This window comes from Carassius carassius, unplaced genomic scaffold (assembly GCF_963082965.1).
Source record: "Carassius carassius unplaced genomic scaffold, fCarCar2.1 SCAFFOLD_58, whole genome shotgun sequence".
Lineage (NCBI taxonomy): Eukaryota > Metazoa > Chordata > Actinopteri > Cypriniformes > Cyprinidae > Carassius > Carassius carassius.
Window position 1 is genome coordinate 966,479 of NW_026775030.1, and position 23,204 is coordinate 989,682.

The following is a 23,204-nucleotide window of genomic DNA, read 5'->3' on the forward strand; positions in this document are numbered from 1 at the left end:
TTTTAATAAGATTTACTCCTGTTACTGTTGGACCCCTTAAATGTGAAGGGCTCCCAATCTTTTATAGAACCAGGGCTGTAGCTGGAGTATCCAGGGCCCAATGCAGGTTGTTGCTGTGGGCCCCCTTGAAAACGCATTCTGGAAGGAGGGACCTTTCAAGCCCGAGGCCCCTAGAAATGTCACCACCTTTTGCGCCGCTAGCAATGGCCCTGTGTAGAACCATTGTCTGTCTGATCCTGGTTCAAATAAAATGAAATTGAACAAATCTTTGAGCTACTTTCTTTGTGTAAAGCGTATAGGAAAAACGAGGGTACAACGGGGCTAAAAAGCACCTCCGACATCTAAACCACTAGATGGCAAATTAACGTGGTGTAGCAGTTTCCAAAACATTTTGCTTTTCAAGATGCACGTCTATATTTGTCTGATCCTTGATACAATCGTGCACAGTAGCGCAAAGTTGATTCTGTGCTTACTTGATCCAATATTTTATGTTATTTTTTATGTTAAAGATTTAAATAAGAAATTGATAAAATTATTGAATATATTTTGAAAAGGTCAGATTTTTTTATTTTCTGATAATTAAATCTGTATTTAGCCAGTTGTCGTTGCTAGGAAACACTTGTTTGTTTACTGTGTTGAGACGTGCTGCGTTTGGTCTCGTACTCTATCGCATACGTTATCAGTGTTGTGCGCTTGCTTAGACCTTTGTTGTGATAAACAGTAAAGTGCGTTCAAGAGCCAGCCAAGAGAGTGCAAAGAAATACCCTTGGTGAGAAGCAGTTAAATCAGCGGGAGTTAAAAGCAGATCGTAAGTGTATTTATTTCTTGTCTCATTAGTATTTAGCGCAGTTGTCATTGCTAGGAAAAACTTGTTTGTTTACTGTGTTGAGACATGCTGCGTTTGGTCTCGTACTCTATCGCATACGTTGTCAGTGTTGTGTGCTTGCTTAGACCTTTGTTGTGATAAACAGTAAAGTGTGTTCAGCTGAATTCAATTTCCGTTTTGTCGAGTTTAAAAAAGATTAGTATACCGTGGCAGCGGTCGCGGCACCCCTCCAGTTAAGCCCTCCTCGTGTGAAGACCGAAGAGTGTAAAGACCATCGACTCTACCGTGCAACTCCACCGGGCAGGGACACTGGCAGGGAATATAAGTATTGTTTTGATTAATCTCTTTTTCCTTCTCCTTGTTTCATTTCTATTTCAGTTGTTTTTTGTTTATAACCAAATCTTACTATGTGTTTCCAGTTCCCTACTATCACTACCACTCGCAAACCACGCATCACACAATGTAGACAGCGCAATCTTAACCATCTGCACACTTTGCCTATATCTGCTAATACACTACTTTCTTTTTCTATTGGTCTCTGGAATTGCCAGTCTGCTGTAAACAAAGCCGATTTCATTACTTCTATTATTAGTCTTTCAAAGCTTAATCTCATGGCCCTAATAAAGACCTGGATCAAACCAGAGGACACTGCTACACCTGCAGCACTCTCCAATAATTTCTAATTTTCCCACTCCCCCCGTTTTACTGGAAGAGGTGGAGGTACTGGTCTGCTCATCTCTAATGATTGGAAATTTAATTCTGTACCATCTCCCCAATCTCATTCAGTTACTGTTACCTACCCTTTTAAAATACATTTTGTAGTTGTCTATCGACCCCCAGGACCACTGGGTAAATTTTTGGATGAATTAGATGTGTTGCTCTCAACCTTTTCTGAGGATGGTACTCCCCTAGTTATGCTTGGAGATTTCAACATCCATCTAGATAAACCTCTGTTTGCTGATTTCCACACTCTGCTTGCCTCTTTTGATCTCAACCGAGTGTCAACTACTGTTACTCACAAATCAGGCAACCAACTGGACCTTATTTATACACGACACTGCTCTACTGATCATGTTCTGGTTACTCCACTGCACACATCGGATCACTTCCTCCTCACTCTAAACCTCAACATGGTCCCTGCCACATCACTTACCCCTCCACATGTCATCTTTCGAAGTAACCTACGCACACTTTCACCCTCCCGGCTATCTGCAATGGTTTCATCTTCACTTCCTTCCCCTAAACTGTTTGCATCTTTGGATGCTAACAGTGCTACTGATACTTTCTGCTCCACCCTTACATCTTGTTTAGACACTGTTTGTCCCTTATCTTCCAGGCCAGCCCGTAACACCCCTTCTGCCCCTTGGTTATCTGATGTTCTACGCGAACACCGTTCTAAGCTTAGAGCTGCTGAAAGGGTGTGGCGCAAATCCAACAATACTACTGACCTTAATGTCTATCAGTCACTCCTATCTTCCTTCTCTGCTAATGTCTCCACTGCTAAAATGACATACTACCATAACAAAATTAACAATTCGTCTAACTCTCGCATGCTTTTTAAAACATTTTCCTCACTTCTTTTGTCCTCCACCTCCTGCTTCATCTCCAATAGCTGACGACTTTGCAACATTTTTCATTAATAAAATTAAACACATTAGTGCACAATTTTCCACACCACAATCAGTCAAGCTCATATCACCAGCAAACATACACTCATTCACATCCTTCTCTTCACTCTCTGAGGCAGAAGTTTCAAAACTCATCCTTTCTAATCACCCTACTACTTGCCCGCTTGATCCTATTCCATCTCATCTCCTTCAAGCCATTTCTCCTGCAGTTGTACCTGCACTCACTCACATCATCAACACATCCCTCCACACTGGTGTTTTTCCCTCATCATTTAGACAGGCACGTATAACTCCACTACTTAAGAACCCAACCTCAACCCATCTCTTTTAGAGAACTACAGACCAGTTTCCCTTCTTCCTTTCATTGCAAAAACACTTGAACGAGCTGTGTTCAACCAAGTCTCTACATTTCTCACAAACAACAACCTCCTTGACAGCAACCAATCTGGCTTCAGAAGTGGGCATTCAACTGAGACGGCCTTGCTCTCAGTTGTTGAAGCTCTAAGACTGGCAAGAGCAGAATCCAAATCTTCAGTACTTATCCTGCTTGATCTGTCCACTGCTTTTGACACGGTTAACCACCAGATCCTACTATCAAACCTACTGGCAAAAGGCGTCTCAGGAACCACACTTCAATGGTTTGAGTCCTACCTATCAGATAGGTCCTTCAAAGTATCTTGGAGAGGTGAGGTGTCCAAGTCACAACATCTAACTACTGGGGTGCCTCAGGGCTCAGTTCCTGGACCACTTCTCTTCTCTGTCTACATGGCATCATTAGGTTCTGTCATTCAGAAACATGGCTTTTCATATCACTGCTATGCTGATGACATTCAACTCTACCTCTCATTCCATCCTGATGATCCGACGGTTGCTATTCGCATCTCAGCTTGTCTAACAGACATTTCTTCCTGGATGATGGACCATCACCTTCAACTCAACCTTGCCAAGACAGAACTGCTTGTGTTTCCAGCAAACCCATCGTTTCATCCCAATTTCACCATCAAGTTAGGCACATCAACCATAACTCCTTCAAAAACAGATAGAAGCCTTGGAGTTATGATTGATGATCAGCTGACTTTCTCAGACCACATTTCTAAAACTGTCCGATCCTGCAGATTTGCTTTTTTCAACATCAAAAAGATCAAGCCCTTTCTTTCGAAACATGCAGCACAACTCCTTGTTCAAACTCTTGTTCTGTCCAGGCTGGACTATTGCAATGCCCTCTTGGCAGGTCTTCCAGCCAATTCTATCAAACCTTTACAATTAATTCAGAAAGAAAGATTAATTTTTAATGAGCCAAAAAGAATACACATCACACCTCTGTTTATCAATTTGCACTGGCTTCCAATAGCTGCTCGCATAAAATTCAAGGCATTAATGTTTGCCTACAAAACTACCACTGGCTCTGCACCCATTTACCTAAATTTGTTACTTCAGACTTATGTGCCCTCTAAAAGCTTGCGTTCTGCAAGTGAACGTAGCTTGATTGTGCCATCCCAAAGAAGCACAAAGTAACTTTTACGGACTTTTAAATTAAATGTTCCCTCCTGGTGGAATGACCTCCCCAACTCAATCCGAGCAGCTGAGTCCTTAGCCATCTTCAAGAATCGGCTGAAAACACATCTCTTCCATCTTTATTTGACCCTCTAACTTTAACACTCACTATTCTAATTCTATTCTTTAAAAAAATTCTACCTACCTTTCTAATCTTTTTGTATTCTATTTTCATTTCATTTATTATGCAATTGCGTGTGTGTGTGTGTGTGTGTGTATGTCTATGTGAAAAGATCTCTAACACTAGCTTGCTCTATTCTTTTTTTATTCTATCGGTTATTTTTATTTTATAAAATCCCATGCTACGTGTACTGTGTTAACCTAACTGAGACTTGTTATAGCACTTATAAGTGTGTGAACTTGCAAGCACGATGTCAGACACTGTAATATGCTCTGGTCCCCTCCCTGCTTACCGTGGTGATGAGATGCATAGCAGATTGTCATCACTCAATGGCTGGATGTCTAAGTGGTGCCCACAGAATAACATAGGTTTCATAGACAATTGGACGAGCTTTTGGGGCAGACCTGACCTGTTTAAAAGAGATGGTCTTCATCCCTCCTGGGGTGGCGCCACTCTTCTCTCTAGAAATATGGCAAATAGTCTTAGTGTTTATACTTGACTAACTGGGGCCCAGGTCAGGAAGCAGAGAGACTGGCTAAACCGACCATCTGCTAGCTGCCTCCCGTCACAGAGGTCAGTTAATTCTCAGCACATAGAGACTTTTTCACCTAGATATCACACTATAGAGACTGTGTCTGTTCCCCGAACTAGAAAAAACAAAAAACGTCCAAACCAGGTTAAGATTAACAATTTAATTGAGGTTCAACAAATAAAAAACAGAAGCAATATGGATAAACAAATGATAAAGCTTGGCTTATTGAATATCAGATCCCTTTCTACGAAAACACTTTTTGTAAATAATATGATCACTGATCATAATATAGATGTACTCTGTTTGACAGAAACCTGGCTAAAACCTGATGATTACATTATTTTAAATGAGTCCACCCCCCAAGATTACTGTTATAAACATGAGCCGCGTCTAAAAGGCAAAGGTGGAGGTGTTGCTTCAATTTATAACAACGTTTTCAGGATTTCTCAGAGGGCAGGCTACAAGTATAACTCGTTTGAAGTAATGGTACTTCATATAACATTATCCAAAGAAACAAATGTTAATGATAAATCCTCTGTTATGTTTGTACTGGCTACTGTATACAGGCCACCAGGGCACCATACAGACTTTATTAAAGAGTTTGGTGATTTTACATCTGAGTTAGTTCTGGCTGCAGATAAAGTTTTAATAGTTGGTGATTTTAATATCCATGTTGATAATGAAAACGATGCATTGGGATCAGCATTTATAGACATTCTGAACTCTATTGGTGTTAGACAACACGTTTCAGGACCTACTCATTGTCGAAATCATACTCTAGATTTAATACTGTCACATGGAATTGATGTTGATGGTGTTGAAATTATTCAGCCAAGTGATGATATCTCAGATCATTATTTAGTTCTTTGCAAAATTCATATAGCCAAAATTGTAAATTCTACTTCTTGTTACAAGTATGGAAGAACCATCATTTCTAACACAAAAGATTGCTTTTTAAGTTATCTTCCTGATGTATCCAAATTCCTTAGCATATCCAAAACCTCAGAACAACTTGATGATGTAACAGAAACTATGGACTCTCTCTTTTCTAGCACTTTAAATAAAGTTGCTCCTTTACGCTTAAGGAAGGTTAAGGAAAACAGTTTGACACCATGGTATAATGAGTGTACTCGCACCCTAAAGAGAGCAGCCCGAAAAATGGAGCGCAGCTGGAGGAAAACAAAACTAGAGGTATTTCGTATTGCTTGGCGGGAAAGTAACATATCCTACAGAAAAGCATTAAAAACTGCTAGATCCGATTACTTTTCTTCTCTTTTAGAAGAAAACAAACATAACCCCAGGTATTTATTCAATACAGTGGCTAAATTAACGAAAAATAAAGCCTCAACAAGTGTTGACATTTCCCAACACCACAGCAGTAATGAGTTTATGAACTACTTTACTTCTAAAATCGATACTATTAGAGATAAAATTGCAACCATTCAGCCGTCAGCTACAGTATCACATCAGACAGTGCACTATAGACCCCCTGAGGAACAGTTCCACTCATTCTCTACCATAGGAGAGGAAGAATTGTATAAACTTGTTAAATCATCTAAACCAACAACATGTATGTTAGACCCTATACCCTCTAAGCTCCTGAAAGAGGTGCTTCCAGAAGTCATAGATCCTCTTCTGACTATTATTAATTCCTCATTGTCATTAGGACATGTCCCCAAAACCTTCAAACTGGCTGTTATTAAGCCTCTCATCAAAAAACCACAACTTGACCCCAAAGAACTAGTTAATTATAGACCAATCTCGAATCTCCCTTTTCTGTCCAAGATACTAGAAAAGGTGGTATCCACACAATTATATTCCTTCTTAGAGAAAAATGGTATATGTGAGGATTTCCAGTCAGGATTTAGACCGTATCATAGTACTGAGACTGCTCTTCTTAGAGTTACAAATGATCTGCTCTTATCATCTGATCATGGGTGTATCTCTCTATTAGTTTTATTGGATCTTAGTGCTGCGTTTGACACAATTGACCACAACATTCTTTTGCATAGACTTGAATACTTTGTTGGCATCAGTGGAAGTGCATTAGCATGGTTTAAATCGTACTTATATGACCGCCATCAGTTCGTAGCAGTGAATGAAGATGTATCCTATCGATCACAAGTGCAGTATGGAGTACCTCAAGGCTCAGTACTAGGGCCGCTACTCTTCACGCTTTACATGTTACCCTTGGGAGATATCATCAGGAAACATGGTGTTAGCTTTCACTGTTATGCTGATGATACTCAGCTCTATATTTCTTCGCAGCCCGGTGAAACACACCAATTTGAAAAACTAATGGATTGCATAGTCGATATAAAAAACTGGATGACGAGTAATTTCTTACTGCTAAATTCTGAAAAAACAGAGGTGTTAATTATAGGACCTAAAAACTCTGCTTGTAATAACCTAGAACATTGTCTAAGACTTGATGGTTGCTCTGTCAATTCTTCGTCATCAGTTAGGAACCTAGGTGTGCTACTTGATCGCAATCTTTCCTTAGAAAGCCACGTTTCTAGCATTTGTAAAACTGCATTTTTCCATCTCAAAAATATATCTAAATTACGGCCTATGCTCTCAATGTCAAATGCAGAAATGTTAATCCATGCATTTATGACCTCAAGGTTAGATTATTGTAATGCTTTACTGGGTGGTTGTTCTGCACGCTTAGTAAACAAACTACAGCTAGTCCAAAATGCAGCAGCAAGAGTTCTTACTAGAACCAGGAAGTATGACCATATTAGTCCGGTCCTGTCAACACTGCACTGGCTCCCTATCAAGCATCGCATAGATTTTAAAATATTGCTTATTACTTATAAAGCCCTGAATGGTTTAGCACCTCAGTATTTGAATGAGCTCCTTTTACATTATAATCCTCTACGTCCGCTACGTTCTCAAAACTCAGGCAATTTGATAATACCTAGAATATCAAAATCAACTGCAGGCGGCAGATCCTTTTCCTATTTGGCGCCCAAACTCTGGAATAACCTACCTAACATTGTTCGGGAGGCAGACACACTCTTGCAGTTTAAATCTAGATTAAAGACCCATCTCTTTAACCTGGCATACACATAACATACTAATATGCTTTTATTATCCAAATCCGTTAAAGGATTTTTAGGCTGCATTAATTAGGTAAACCGGAACCGGAAACACTTCCCATAACAACCTATGTACTTGCTACATCATTAGAAGAATGGCATCTACGCTAATATTTGTCTGTTTCTCTCTTGTTCCGAGGTCACCGTGGCCACCAGATCCAGTCTGTGTCCAGATCAGAGGGTCACTGCAGTCACCCGGATCCAGTACGTATCCAGACCAGATGCTGGATCAGCACCTAGAAAGGACCTCTACATCCCTGAAAGACAGCGGAGACCAGGACAACTAGAGCCCCAGATACAGATCCCCTGTAAAGACCTTGTCTCAGAGGAGCACCAGGACAAGACCACAGGAAACAGATGATTCTTCTGCACAATCTGACTTTGCTGCAGTCTGGAATTGAACTACTGGTTTCGTCTGGTCAGAGGAGAACTGGCCCCCCAACTGAGCCTGGTTTCTCCCAAGGTTTTTTTCTCCATTCTGTCACCGATGGAGTTTCGGTTCCTTGCCGCTGTCGCCTCTGGCTTGCTTAGTTGGGGACACTTCATCTACAGCGATATCGTTGACTTGATTGCAAATAAATGGACAGACACTATTTAACTGAACAGAGATGACATAACTGAATCCAATGATGAACTGCCTTTAACTATCATCTTTGCATTATTGACACTGTTTTCCTAATGAATGTTGTTCAGTTGCTTTGACGCAATGTATTTTGTTTAAAGCGCTATATAAATAAAGGTGACATTGACATTGACATATATATCATTGCTCTTTTTGTTGTTTTTGATTCCTTCCACTGTCCTCATCTGTAAGTCGCTTTGGATAAAAGCGTCTGCTAAATGAATAAATGTGATGTAAATGTAAACCTCATCCATTTATAAGATTTTTAAGCAAAATAACCAACTTCAATCATTTATTTCCGCACAAAATATTTTGCTCTATTAATGTTCAATACAACATATATATATGTATAAATATATATATATATATATATATATATATATATATATATATATATATATATATATATATATATATATATAAATGCATCTCTAGACCTAAAACTTGTTTTTGTCACAAACACGCCAGGTTCCTCCTCCACACAATCACGGCGCACACCCTCACCTGAATTCTAATCATCACCACCTGATCCGCATCATCTATCATCCACCACAGCACCATAAAAGCCACACACACGCACCCAGTCATTGTCCGGTCACGTTCGCGACAAGATCATTCCTGCGCTAACTATTAGGACTAACTCCTCTTTACCTTCTCTCCAAGGATAACCTCCGAAGACTCTTCTTCCATCTTCTCTCCAAGGATTACCTCCAAGATCCTCCTAAAGCCCCACGGTGCGTGTGTGTGGTCCCCTCCTTCCCAGCACGGATCCCAACACCCATCCACTCCTCACTTCCCGCTCCTCTGCTTGTGTCCATTCAATAAATACCATCTTTCATCTGTTACTCCTCTGTCTCTGAGTGATCCGTAACAGATGACCGGACCAGCACCGAGAGACACAAGCATGAGCCTCACGGATCCCTTCCAAGAATTAGTTGATGCACTCCGTCGAACACTAATGTCAGCACCTGCATCACCACCACCAGCGAGCACTTCCGCGGATCCCATCATCCCTCCTTCACCTGCCGTGCACGCCAGTCCCATGGCACGGCCAGCGCCCTACTCTGGTTCGGCAGAGGAATGCAGCGGATTCTTGCATCAGTGTTCACTGGTCCTGGAGATGCAACCGCTCTCTTACCCAACGGATCGAGCTAAGGTAGCTTTTTTATTATCTCCCAGTTACAAGGCAAGACTTTACAGTGGGCAGATTCTCTCTGGACCCAGAATAACCCTGTAACCCAGTCATATTCTAGCTTCATTGAACATTTCCGAGAAGTTTTCGGCAAACCTGCCTGGGACTCCTCAATAGGTGAGAGATTATACAACTTGAAACAAGGGAATATGTCTGTCAATGATTATGCCTTGCAGTTCAGAACTCTGGCGGCCTCTAGTGGGTGAAACAGGCCCTTCTCACTACCTATCGCCAAGGATTGGAGCCCAGAGTGCGGTTGCATCTCGCTGCATACGAGGATACCATCGGCCTCGAGCGATTCATCCAGCTGTCCATCCGCTTCGCCACTCGTATGCAGTCGTGCTTAGAAGAGCACCAGGGCCAGGTGCATTCCTCCTCTCCGCTCTGCCGACCAGAGAACGTCAGCTCCCCAGAACCAGCCAGTGAGCCCATGCTCGTGGACTCCTACCGCCTCACTATGGCGGAGCGTCAAAAACGGCTGGCCCAGAATCTCTGTCTGTACTGTGCAGCCCCGGGGCACATCCATAGCTGGGTGCCCCTTTCGTCCTCCTCGTCCCATGGTGAGTGCCATCCTTCCTTCACGATATTCAATGAAACCACTCACCACTGTTGTTACACTTACTGCGGCTGATGTGTCTCTTCCAGTTTCCGCCCTCCTCGATTCTGGGTCAGCCGGCAACTTCATCTCCGGCGCCCTCTGCCATCAACTCAGGCTCCCAACCTCGGCCACTTACCAAATCCACACCATCACCGGCAGGCCGTTAAGCAAGAAGTATGTACGCCACTGCGTGGGCCCAATCTCCCTCCAAACTGGACTCCTTCACCACGAGGACATTCATCTGCTGGTTCTGGAGGATTCCACCGCTGACGTCATCCTAGGGCGCCCGTGGTTGGAGCAGCATAACCCGGTGATCTCCTGGAAGACCGGAGAAAAGTGGGGCAAAGCCTGCTTTCAATCATGTATCTCCGGCTGTCCAGTTCCCGTGGAACGTCCCCCCGAATCACTACCAGTCTGCACCACCTCTATTGAAAGCCCTGTCGTCAATCAGTCCATCTCCATACCCCAGTGCCACGCCCCCTTCAGTGATGTCTTCTGCCCGAAGCGGGCCTCCAAGCTGCCTCCACACCGGCCATGGGACTGTGCTATAGATCTGCTGCCGGGTGAACCAGTGCCTAGGGGACGGATCTATCCCCTATCCGTTCCCGAGGATTACATCAGGGAGGCGCTGGCTCAAGGATACATCCGCCCATCTACCTCCCCTGCTGCTTCGAGTTTCTTCTTCGTGGCCAAGAAGGATGGAGGTTTGCGGCCATGTATCCCCTCGTCCCAGCGTCCCTAGAACATCTCCGTGGTGCCACTGTATTCTCCAAATTGGACCTCCGCAGCGCGTATAACCTCATCCGGATACGCGAGGGGGACGAGTGGAAGACCGCCTTCATCACCCCTACTGGCCACTACGAGTACTGCGTGATGCCGTATGGGCTAGTAAACGCCCCCTCAGTATTCCAGGATTTCATGCATGAGGTGCTCCGGGATTTCCTCCATCAATTCGTCCTAGTGTACATCGATGACATCTTCCTATACTCCCGGAGCCAGGCCAAACATCGACGGCACGTTGCGGAGGTCTTGCAACGCCTGAGGGACTTCCAGATCTACCTAAAGGCAGAGAAGTGCTCATTCTATCAGCCCTCAGTGCAGTTCCTTGGCTATACCATCGACCGCAGTGGCATCCGGATGGACGAGGGGAAGGTAAGCGCCGTCCGGGATTGGCCCATTCTTACCACCATCAAGGAACTACAGCGATTCCTTGGCTTCGCTAACTTCTACAGACGATTCATTCAGAACTTTAGTACCATCACCAGTCCTCTAACCAACCTCCTTCGTCAGAAGCCCAAGTCCCTGTCATGGACTCCTGCCGCCACCGAAGCCTTCCAGGCCCTGAAGCTGGCCTTTACGACCGCCCCACTCCTCGTGCATCCTAACCCTGATTTACCATTCGTCGTGGAGGTGGACGCCTCTACCACCGGAGTGGGTGTGGTCCTGTCTCAGCAGCAGGGGACGCTCAGCCGCCTCCATCCATGTGCCTTCTTCTCCAGGAAGCTCAACCCGTCGGAGGTGAACTACGACATTGGCAACAGGGAGCTACTTGCCATCAAGCTTGCCCTGGAGGAGTGGAGACATTGGCTGGAGGGAGCCAAACACCCTTTTCAAGTTTTCACTGACCATAAAAATCTGGAATACCTTAGGGCAGCCAAGAGACTCAACCCCAGACAAGCCGCAACCCGCTTCCAGTTCTCCATCACTTACCGCCCTGGGGCAAAGAATGTTAAGGCCGATGCTCTGTCCAGATGTTACTCACCCGAAGAGAGGTCTGAGAACCCCGAGCTCATCCTCCCAGACAAGGTTATAGTTGCCCCTATCACTTGGTCTGCTGAGACCCTACCTCCAGCCGAAACTCCTAACAACACTCCGCCGGGTTGCCCACCAGTACACCAGTACATCCCTAGGACACGTCGCACTCCTCTCATCCACGCCACCCATACATCACTTGGCACTGGTCACCCGGGGGTCAATGAAACCCTCTCGTTGCTACGGGAACGCTTCTGGTGGCCCAACATGGCCTCGGATGTCAGAAGGTACGTGAGTGGATGTAAAAGCTGCGCCATGTCCAAGAGTCCTCGCCATCTACCATCTGGCAAACTCCATCCTCTGCCCGTCCCCAACTGCCCGTGGTCACACCTAGGAGTGGATTTCATGACCGACCTTCCTCCCTCTGATAATAACACATGTATTCTGATTGTTGTGGATAGATTTTCTAAAGTATGTCGTCTTCTTCCTCTGAAGGGTCTCCCCACTGCCATGGAAACGGCAGAACTGATGTTTAACCATGTCTTCAGGTACTTCGGCATTCCAGAGGATATAGTGTCGGATCAGGGCCCCCAATTCTTCTCCCGGGTATGGAAAGCATTTCACTCCCTCCTAGGTGTGGCCATCAGCCTGTCCTCCGGCTACCACCCGCAGTCCAACGGGCAGACGGAAAGGAAGGTCCAGGAGATCGGACGCTTCCTCCGTACCTTCTGTCACGGCCACCAGAACTCCTGGAACCAATTCCTGGGGTGGGCCGAGTATGCACAGAACTCCCTCTGTCAACCCACCACTGGACTCACACCCTTCCAGTGCGTACTCGGCTACCAGCCACCCCTGTTTCCCTGGTCTGGAGAGCCCTCTGACATTCCCGCGGTTGACTATTGGTTCCGGGAGAGCGAGAGGGTCTGGGACGCGGCCCATCACCAATTACAACGGGCGCTCCGTAGACGCAGGAAGGCAGCCGACCTTCGCCGTTCGGAGGCTCCCCAGTGCCAACCCGGTCAGAAGGTCTGGCTGTCTACCCGGGACATCCGCCTGCGTCTACCCTGCCGCAAGCTTAGTCCCAGATTCATTGGCCCGTTCACTATCACTCAGCAGATCAATCCGGTCACCTACAAACTGCAACTTCCTCCCGAGTACCCGATTCACCCCACTTTCCATGTCTCACTCCTGAAACCTCACCATCCTTCTGTTCTTCCCTCCACAGAACCTGGCGAGACGGAAGCCCCCCCTCCTCTCCTCCTAGATGACGGCGCAGCCTACTCAGTCAAGGACATCCTGGACTCCCGGCGGCGTGGTGGGCAGCTGGAGTACCTAGTGGACTGGGAAGGATACGGTCCAGAGGAATGCTCCTGGGTCCCACGCAACGACATCTTGGACCCTTCCTTGCTGGATACCTTCCACTCAAGACACCCCAACCGACCAGCTCCCAGGGGTAGAGGACGCCCACCATGACGACGTGGTCCCCGGCCCTCAGGAGCGGGCCCTGGGGAGGGTGGTACTGTCACAAACACGCCAGGTTCCACCTCCACACAATCACGGCGCACACCCTCACCTGAATTCTAATCATCACCACTAACTATTAGGACTAACTCCTCTTTACCTTCTCTCCAAGGATAACCTCCGAAGACTCTTCTTCCTTCTTCTCTCCAAGGATTACCTCCAAGATCCTCCTAAAGCCCCACGGTGCGTGTGTGTGGTCCCCTCCTTCCCGGCACGGATCCCAACACCCATCCACTCCTCACTTCCCGCTCCTCTGCTTGTGTCCATTCAATAAATACCATCTTTCATCTGTTACTCCTCTGTCTCTGAGTGATCCGTAACAGTTTTACCCACTGATTGAAATGTTCAGAATCGATTCAGAATCGTTGAAGAGAGAATCGCAGTGCATCGGAGAATATGTTTATATATTATGAGAATATATTTTTCCTCCCACCCCTAGTAACAAGACACACCTTTTGAAGTTGAGATGGAAAACTATGCATTTTAAATGAATTTATTGAAGGTTTAAATGTCCAAACTCAGTCAAAATACCTGCAGTATCTTCCTCTAGGGGGCAGTAATACTGGAGACTCTTTGGAAGGCTTTCCAAGCAATTCTTGAATATCAATAGTGTATCTTCTGCAATGCTTTTGACAATGAAAACTACTGGAAAATGTTCTTTCAGAAATCTGTTACAAGACATGGCCTTTGAAGCTGAGAAAGAAAATTTTATTTATTTTATATAACTATTCTATTATAGTTCTGTGGCTGAAACCACCTTCAAAATGTTGTTCTAGAAACCTGTAACAAGACACACCCTTTGAAGTTAAGATAGAATAGCATATTTACTTGACATTGATTTATGTATTTGTTGACATTTCAATATCATGTGCTGCCTTACAGTTTTGTGAATAAAACCAACATTTAAATCAAATTGAACCAGTAACAAGACATACACTTTGAAGTTAAGATGGAATACTGTTTATAAATGAATGAGTTAACCGATTTTAATTCAGTTCAGTAGTGTTCATCCTGACTTACATACGATAGTAAAAGATGGCTGTAAATATTGTTCTTTGAACAAGTAACAAGACATACCCATTTAAGTTTACATATCAAACTGTGTGCATTCTAAATAAATATTTAAACTTCTGAATGTCAGACTTGGTCAAGACAAGTGCAGTATCTTCCTCTAGAGGGCGGTAAACTGCACAATCTTTGTAATGCTTTGCATACTTTTTCTCAATTGTTCCAATAGTGCTATAGTTCTGTGAATAAAATCAACATCTAAATGTTATTTTATGATCCAGTAATAAGACACACCCCTTGTGTTTCATAATTAAAAAATAAAGTGACATGACATTCAGCCAAGTATGGTGACCCATACTCAGAATTTGTGCTCTGCATTTAACCCATCTGAAGTGCAAACACACAGAGCAGTGAACACACACACACACTGTGAACACACACACAGAGCAGTGGGCAGCCATTTATGCTGCGGCATCCGGGGAGCAGTTGGGGGTTCAATGCCTTGCTCAAGGGCACCTAAGTCTTGGTATTGAAGGTGGAGAGAGAACTGTACATGCACTCCCCCCACCCACAATTCCTGCCGGCCCGAGACTTGAACTCACAACCTTTCAATTGCCAGTCAACTCTCTAACCATTAGGCCACAACTTCCCTAATTTTATATATTTCACTAATGAAGCTTTTAGATGGAATAATTGCTCCTCATGCTCTTTGTTTTGCACTTTGCAGATGGTCCTGCACTTTTACATTATAAGGTCTATCAGTAACAATACCTTAAGGCAGATTAAAACAAATAAAACATTGTGTGTTCTCTTCTACATTTGAAACAATTAGAACACAGCTTGTTTCTTGTCATTTTGCTAAATCGTTAAAGATCTTTTGAAGATTTCCTAGGGTGAATCTCTGAATGTAGTGTCGGTTACTCTGACAGCATTAGGCCCGTGACGCCCTTCTTACCGTTTTCTGTGATGGAGACGCGCTTTGGACTGAAGAGATGTAGCGCTCCACATCTGCTTTACTTCGTCTCATGACTGCTGTAACAAACTCTTCGCAAACTCTGCTTTAGAAGTTGATAATTGAAGCACGGATCACCGGCTCCTGTCTGTCTCTGTTCATGTGTGAAGGATGCATGATTGAGGATGACTCAGGTTTCTGTGTAGAGCAAAATTGGGCGTGTCTGACAATTGGGTGTTGTCAAAGTGGTGGTTTTGTCTAAATTACGCAATGAAAATGATGCCCTTACCTAGCCCCACCCCTAAACAAGTACAAAATCTTAAAACAGCAAAATGGCATTAATTAGCATACAATGAAGTATCTGGTATGGAAGGCTCAACACAATAGAACCATATTAATTCCGGACAAAATGTATAACAAAACATACCAAGAAACATACATCTAAAATTAAAAAAAAAAAAAAAAAAATTATATATATATATATATATATATATATATATATATATATATATATATAATTACAAGTCATATTATACAAAAATTTTAATGCCATTTGATTTTTCATTTACTAAGGGCCTCTAAGTATTAGATAATTTCTAAAAACAATGGAGGAGATTTAAACCATATAATTATGCATGGCCTTAGGGTTAAACACTGTGCTGTAATAGCCCCTACAAAGACAACTCATTATATACATTTAACACTTTAAAAGAGACAGACATATATTTGTTTGTGAAAGAAGTTTTCTCTCATTTGGAGGAATGGACACTTAAGTTATACCATTTACTGCATCAAAATGTGTTAATATTTGACTACAGGGATGGATAATTTTATCAGTCATTTATTAATCATGCAACAAAACATTACTGTTACAGTTTTCATTAATAATTATTGCTATATAGATGATAACTTTTTCTAGTGCTCTTATGAATGCTTTTAGCATGACTGAAAATGTACTAATACTATGTATATAATAATAATAATAAATCAGAAAAATACAAATGAACAAAATAAACCGAAGTTATTTTAAGTTATCTTTGCAAATAATATAAGATAAATATATTGCTCTAAACTGCAACTTCCTTCTTCGTTAACTTACTGAAGTGTAAAATTATGTAGAAAAGACAAGTCCAAACACGCTTTAAATTGCTGGATCTGTGCCCTCGATTTCTCTCACGCCTTGTTCACTGCTCCAGCGCGTCCCACAGAGATCATTTCCATACCAAAGACACTAAACATTCTTGCAAACTGTCTAAACTGAATTGCAGACATTCATATGAGTAGTTTTAAATAGCAAATTAGTAATTCAGAGAACACTATTTATTTTTTGAACATGAATAATTCACCGCATTGCTGGCTACGGGCCTGAATTATGTATAAAGTATTTTGATAATAATATAATATTATTAATTATTATTTATTTGTTGGAATCTGGAAGCCATATGTTGAAAGAATACCTTTCTTATTTATTAAAACATTATTATTATTATTTTACCTTTATTCGTTAAAAAGCAATTATATCATCACTATATGCAGCAGTCACAAGTCATTACATTTCAGGTCTATTTATTATAACTCTGCAACCATAGAAAGAACAAATGTATTTGTAAACAATTTATGATAAGTAAAATAATTCATGATCTTCCTACATGAAAATTTATTATATCAACATAAATTATAATGACTAATGTAACCATATTGCTTAAGTCTAATTTCAGGTAAAATCTAAGAAACAAAGAAAGAAACTATATTTAGAGTGTTTGGGCAAATGAATTCCCAAATATAATAGATTAATTAATTATTACTGTTTTTTTAAGTAGTTACATTACAAAATAAAATGTTATGCCTTGCACTACTTTTGAGTTACTCTCACTTTCAAGCACAAACCGCATTTACAGCATTAAATAAAGCAGAAAGTTACAGGCCCTAATGTACAAACAATAAACACAATAGCTAGCCTCCTCACTGCACAACAAATCTTTTAAATTGAATGAAATTGGTATTCTGAACAGAACAAGAATGAACAAATACAGGTTGCTAAACAAGTCAAAACGATTTCATTTAAATTAAAAACTGAAAGCAAACGCCGCTGTTCTCACGCAGATACCTCTCTCATTCAGCAAAAATACAAATGTTTCCACATTCGCCACGTATCTGAATGCCAAACTATGTATTATGTAAACCAAGCTTTGTACTTGACGTGCTTTTCGCCAATAAATAAATGAATAAAATCATCCTCTTCACATGAGCATGGCCCGAGAATGGCACGGATTGTGCAAGGGACTATTTAAATGTTTGGTTCTGGTAATTAACTGCAACGTTTGCAATGCTGTAGGGCATGTGTCAAACTCAAGGCATGCAAGAGCATATGGCTGTCTTAAAATAATAATATATGATGCTTTATATCATAAAATTATGAAAGTGCATATCAATACCACAAGTTTCTGTTTCTATTTGGCGTTCTACGCAGAAATGGACTTTGGTGTGATACGCAATGGTTAGGAATTTCTGTCTTTCAGCTTTCACACATGACTTTCTTCTTTGTTTAATGGTTCCTCTGCGGTGGCTTCTATATGTAGTTATTTTAATGACAAATGTCCAGCGCATTATATGCAAGAGCAGGTATGTGCACAGACATTTTGAGGGACAGTGGCCCAAACCAAATAACGGGCACAAGGAGGGTGGGTTGCTTGTTAACTCAAATCATCCAATTGTTACAAATATAAAATTAAAGGTAAGTTGACACACTCCCTGCATCTTGGCAATTATATAAATTTACTGCCATGTGACCATGTATTTTGGAACTGTGCAGAAGAGAAACACACTGGGGGAAACACACCCATTTACTCTAAAACACTGTTTTTGGCTTGTCGAAGTAAAAGTATAGCATAACAGATGGAATGGATGTTACATCAAAGCAAATTTATCCAGGTCTAAATAATAGCCTACGAAAACATTAGCCATGAAAAATTCTATGCTATTTCATTCAGTATAGTAGTAGTACATTTTCAATCATGCGAAAAGCACTAGACAAAGTCATCTATATAGCAATGATTATTAATGAAAACTATTTTGTTGCATGAGGAATAAACGACTGATCAAATTTTTTTACCCCAATAGTAAAATGTTCTTTGCTCTCTTTCTGTAATGTTTTTATTAAATTCACATTAATTAAAAAGTCAGATGTGTAACATTTAACAGCTGCAGTCAGGAAAATTGAAGAAAAACACTGTAGTTAAAATATTTAATATTCATAGATGAACATTTTGTAGGCCTAATTATGAAATAACTAATTCAAGCAGGATAAATTTCAAGCCTATGAGCCTGTGCTTATATTTTCTCTAAGCTACGCAGTATTACACCATATTTTAGATTTTAAACATTTAACAGGTGTGCAGTATTATTCATATTATATGAATTATGTATTATATCATCCTAAAGAAATGGTGGTTTATTTTTCATCTGAGCATTAAAAGTGGAATCCTATTTTAATGAGCAAAATAGAAATTAAGAATTTGAGTGAACTTCTCAAGCAATGCATTGGGGCTGGGGTCAATGCATCAAGAGCCACCACACACAGACTTGTCAAGGAATTTACTGAACCACAGACAACATCAGAGGCATCTTACCTTGGGTAAGAAGAAGAAGAACTGGACTGTTGGCATTGGTCCAAAGTCCTCTTTTCAGATGAGAGCAAGTTTTGTATTTCAAAACCAAGGTCCTAGAGTCTGAAGGAAGGGTGGAGAAGCTCATAGCCCAAGTTGCTTAAAGTCCAGTGTTAAGTTTCCACAGTCTGTGATGATTTTGTGTACAATGTCATCTGCTGGTGTTGGTACATTGTCTTTTTTGAAAACCACAGTCACTACACCTGTTTACCAAGAAATCTTGGAGCACTTCATGCTTCCTTCTGCTGATCAGACTTTTGAAGATGCTGATTTCATTTTCCAGCAGGATTTGGCACCTGCCCACACTGCCAAAAGCACCAAAAGTTGGTTAAATGACCATGGTGTTGTTGTGCTTGACTGGTCAGCAAACTCACCAGACCTGAACCCCAGAGAGAGTCTATGGGCTATTGTCCAGAGGAAAATGAGAAACAAGAGACCAAAAAATGCAGATGAGCTGAAGGCCACTGTCAAAGAAACCTGGGCTTCAGACCACCTCAGCAGTGCCACAAACTGATCACCTCCATGCCATGCCGAATTGTAATTAAAGCAAAAGGAGCCCCAACCAATTAATGAGTACATGTACAGTAAAAGGACAACAAATCATAAAAATTTATTTTTTTTAATTGGTCTTATGAAGTATTCTAATTTGTTTAGGTGGGTTTGAATTGGTGGGGTTTTTGTTTGGGAGCCAAAATCATCACAATTAAAAGAACCAAAGACTTAAACTGCTTCAGTCTGTGTGCATTGAATATATTTAACACGAGTTTCACAATTTCAGTTGAATTACTGAAATAAATGAACTTTTCCATGACATTTTAATTTATTGAGATGCACCTGTATAGGCAACATGTCAATATTCCCACACTGTAAGAGCCATATGTTATTTGTTTTACAAACCCGATTCAGAATTCAACATAGATGACATATAAAATGTTTAACAAATGACAAAATGTATAATTTTAAGGGAAAAATAAGTTGATTTTCAATTTTATGGCATCAGCACATCTCAAAAAAGTTGGGACAAGGCCATGTTTACCACTGTGTGGCATCCTTTCGTCCAGTGCTTTAAGTGGGCCAGTACGTACCGGTACTCAGTACCGCAACTTGTCAACAACTCAACGTGGCCGGAGAGGGTGTGTGAAACGCACACACTCGGTTCGGTAAAAATACAAATACAGTGAACAACACTTATATCCTGGCTTCAGACTCTGAGTACTAAAAGAACACGGTCAGAATCAGCTGACTCGCTGACTGACACCCCATCAAGCCAGAATGATATCGCTGGAGGTCAGACGCAAGCTAATGAAGTAATGCAGTAGCTCTTTCTGGGTATTTTTTCAAAATCCTTTTGCACATTTTAAGCAAATCCACAAAAGAATAATTATTTTTTACTATTTTTTATAAGGTTGTCTGTTGACTGCTGTATATAAAACCCCTTCAATATAGTTGTTACCTCAGGGGATGAGGCGAGTCATCAAATATATATATATATATATATATATATATATATATACATAGGCTATAATAGAGTACCGGCACCTCTTTTGGGCCACTTAAAGCACTGCTTCCGTCTCTTCTTTTTATAACAGTCTGCAAACGTCTGGGGACTGAGGAGACAAGTTACTCAAGTTTAGTAATAGGAATGTTGTCCCATTCTTGTCTAATACAGGCTTCTTTATGATGCGCCAAATGTTTTCTATGGGTGAAAGATCTGGACTGCAGGCTGGCCATTTCAGTACCCAGATCCTTCTTCTATGCTGTCATGATTTTGTAATTGGGTGCATGGGTACTTTTCGTAAGGGAACCTGAAAAAAAAAAAAAAACTTTCACAGGATTGTGCCTGAAAGTAATAAACGGGCCTCGGTTTTTACCTAAATGATTGATAATTTATTTTAATATATATAAAAAATGTATAAGGTGTGCATTGTAGCTGACACCTAAATGAACACATTACAATTGTTTTATGACTGCAAGTCTTTCTCCTCAAATGCTATTGAGCTTCAAATTTAAGCCAATGTGAAAAAGTAGGATAATTTACATATGATTTACAGTTTATTTTAATAAATATCAAGCATTCAATTCAATTGTGCACTATAGCTGACACCTAAATGAAAAATTACAATTGTTTTTATGACTGTGAGTCATTCTCCTCAAATGGCACTGACATTAGAAAAGTGTTATTGCATGTAACTTTAGAGACGGTCCCTAAATTTAAGACTCACGAATGTACAACGTCATGCCAACTATATGCCTGTTTTTCTTTTTTTTACTTTCTTTGGTTTTCTTTTCTCTGCACTGGATTGCTGATTTCCTTTACCCGGGCATAGATGTCCATCCATCAATTATGAACATTCAGCCACAAACATGTGGTCCGAGCGGTCGCGAACGCGGATGGGAGAATGGTGCATGTTTTTTTTTTTTTTGAGCAACTGGGATGATGCCCCCTCTGGGAGTTCATCTGTCCTACGCAGACTGCGCACTCTGCGCGTAAGGAGCGGCGGTACTGTCTAGCATCGTGTTGGAAAATGCAAGGTCTTCCCTGAAAGAGACGACGTCTGGATGGGAGCATATGTTTTTCTAGAACTTGGATATACCTTTCAGCATTGATGTTGCCTTTCCAGATGTGTAAGCTGCCCATGCCACACGCACTCATGCAACCCCATACCATCAGAGATACAGGCTTCTGAACCGAGTGCTGATAACAACTTGGGTTGTCCTTGTCCTCTTTAGTCCAGAAGACATGGCGTCCCAGTTTTCCAAAAAGAACTTAACATTTTATTTCATCTAAGCACAGAACAGTTTTCCACTTTGCCAAAGTCCATTTTAAATGAGCCTTGGCCCAGAGAAAATGCCTGCGCTTCTGGATCATGTTTAGATATGGCTTCTTTTTTGACCTATAGAGTTTTAGTCGGCAACAGCGAATGGCACGGTGGATTGTGTTCACCGACAATGTTTTCTGGAAGTATTCCTGAGCCCATGTTGTGATTTCCATTACAGTAGCATTCCTGTATGTGATGCAGTGCTGTCTAAGAGCTGAAGATCACGGGCATCCAGTATGGTTTTCCAGCCTTGACCCTTACACACAGAGATTGTTCCAGATTCTCTGAATCTTTGGATGATATTATGCACTGTAGATGATGATAACTTCAAACTCTTTGCAATTTTTCTCTGAGAAACTCCTTTCTGATATTGCTCCACTATATTTCGCCGCAGCATTGGGGGAATTGGTGATCCTCTGCCCATCTTGACTTCTGAGAGACACTGCCACTCTGAGAGGCTCTTTTTATACCCAATCATGCTGACAATTGACCTAATAAGTAGCAAATTAGTTCTTTAGCTGTTCCTTATATGTACATTTAACTTTTCAGCCTCTTATTGCTACCTGTCCCAACTTTTTTGGAATGTGTAGCTTTCATGAAATCCAAAATGAGCCAATATTTGGCAAGACATTTCAAAATGTCTCACTTTCTTTGTATTATATTTCACATCGACAATGATGTCATTTCCGGCAAGGACCGTTAGTTTTTTGTGATTAAATATTGAAGCTAATATTTGACCATGTAACATTTTTCGAGTTAATTTTGTTATTAAACGTTACCTAAAGAAAGTTTCTGGACTACGGAATGTTATTTGAGTTTAAATCACGCTCACACATTAAGAGGACGCAAGAAAGATGAAAATTTAAACAGATTGCTATCACAAAGAAAGTAGAAAACGAAAGTGAAAGTGCACGAACGGTAGGCAGTTGAATCGATGGCAAAGACATCAGGTGCGTTCTACTTGAAGCACGGCTATGGACAGCGATCAACGACAGTAGCCGCTTGCAGTCGGGGCCGGAGCTGAAAACAGACATGTCAAGCCGTACACTTTCTGCTCCTGTTAGTGACACTCACGTGGTGTTTGCATACTTTATCACAGATGAAGTAAATAAAATGCAGTATTTGTCAAATACACAGATGTTAAAAAACATTTCCATGAGAAATATAAACACTTTTTAATATACTGCTTAATACAGTGCCATATTTTCAAGAATAAAGTTCAACATAATAATATACTATTTAAATATTAATGAGGGTATATATGATTTTGTCAGTGTTGTAGGATAAAAGTGACTTAATACAACAGTGCAACT

The 23,204-nt window shown here is 41.4% G+C and overlaps 1 protein-coding gene across 1 annotated transcript in view; it reads right to left on the minus strand.

The window, feature by feature from the left end:
- The window catches only part of LOC132134231 (RANBP2-like and GRIP domain-containing protein 8), a 52,076-nt gene extending 36,508 nt beyond the window's left edge, over positions 1 to 15,568 (minus strand). The window contains exon 1 of the mRNA XM_059547027.1: positions 15,411 to 15,568. Coding sequence (XP_059403010.1) covers positions 15,411 to 15,482 — 72 coding nt within the window. The 5' untranslated portion in view covers positions 15,483 to 15,568. The remainder of the gene's footprint in view (positions 1 to 15,410) is intronic.
- Between the last annotated feature and the right edge of the window lie 7,636 nt (positions 15,569 to 23,204).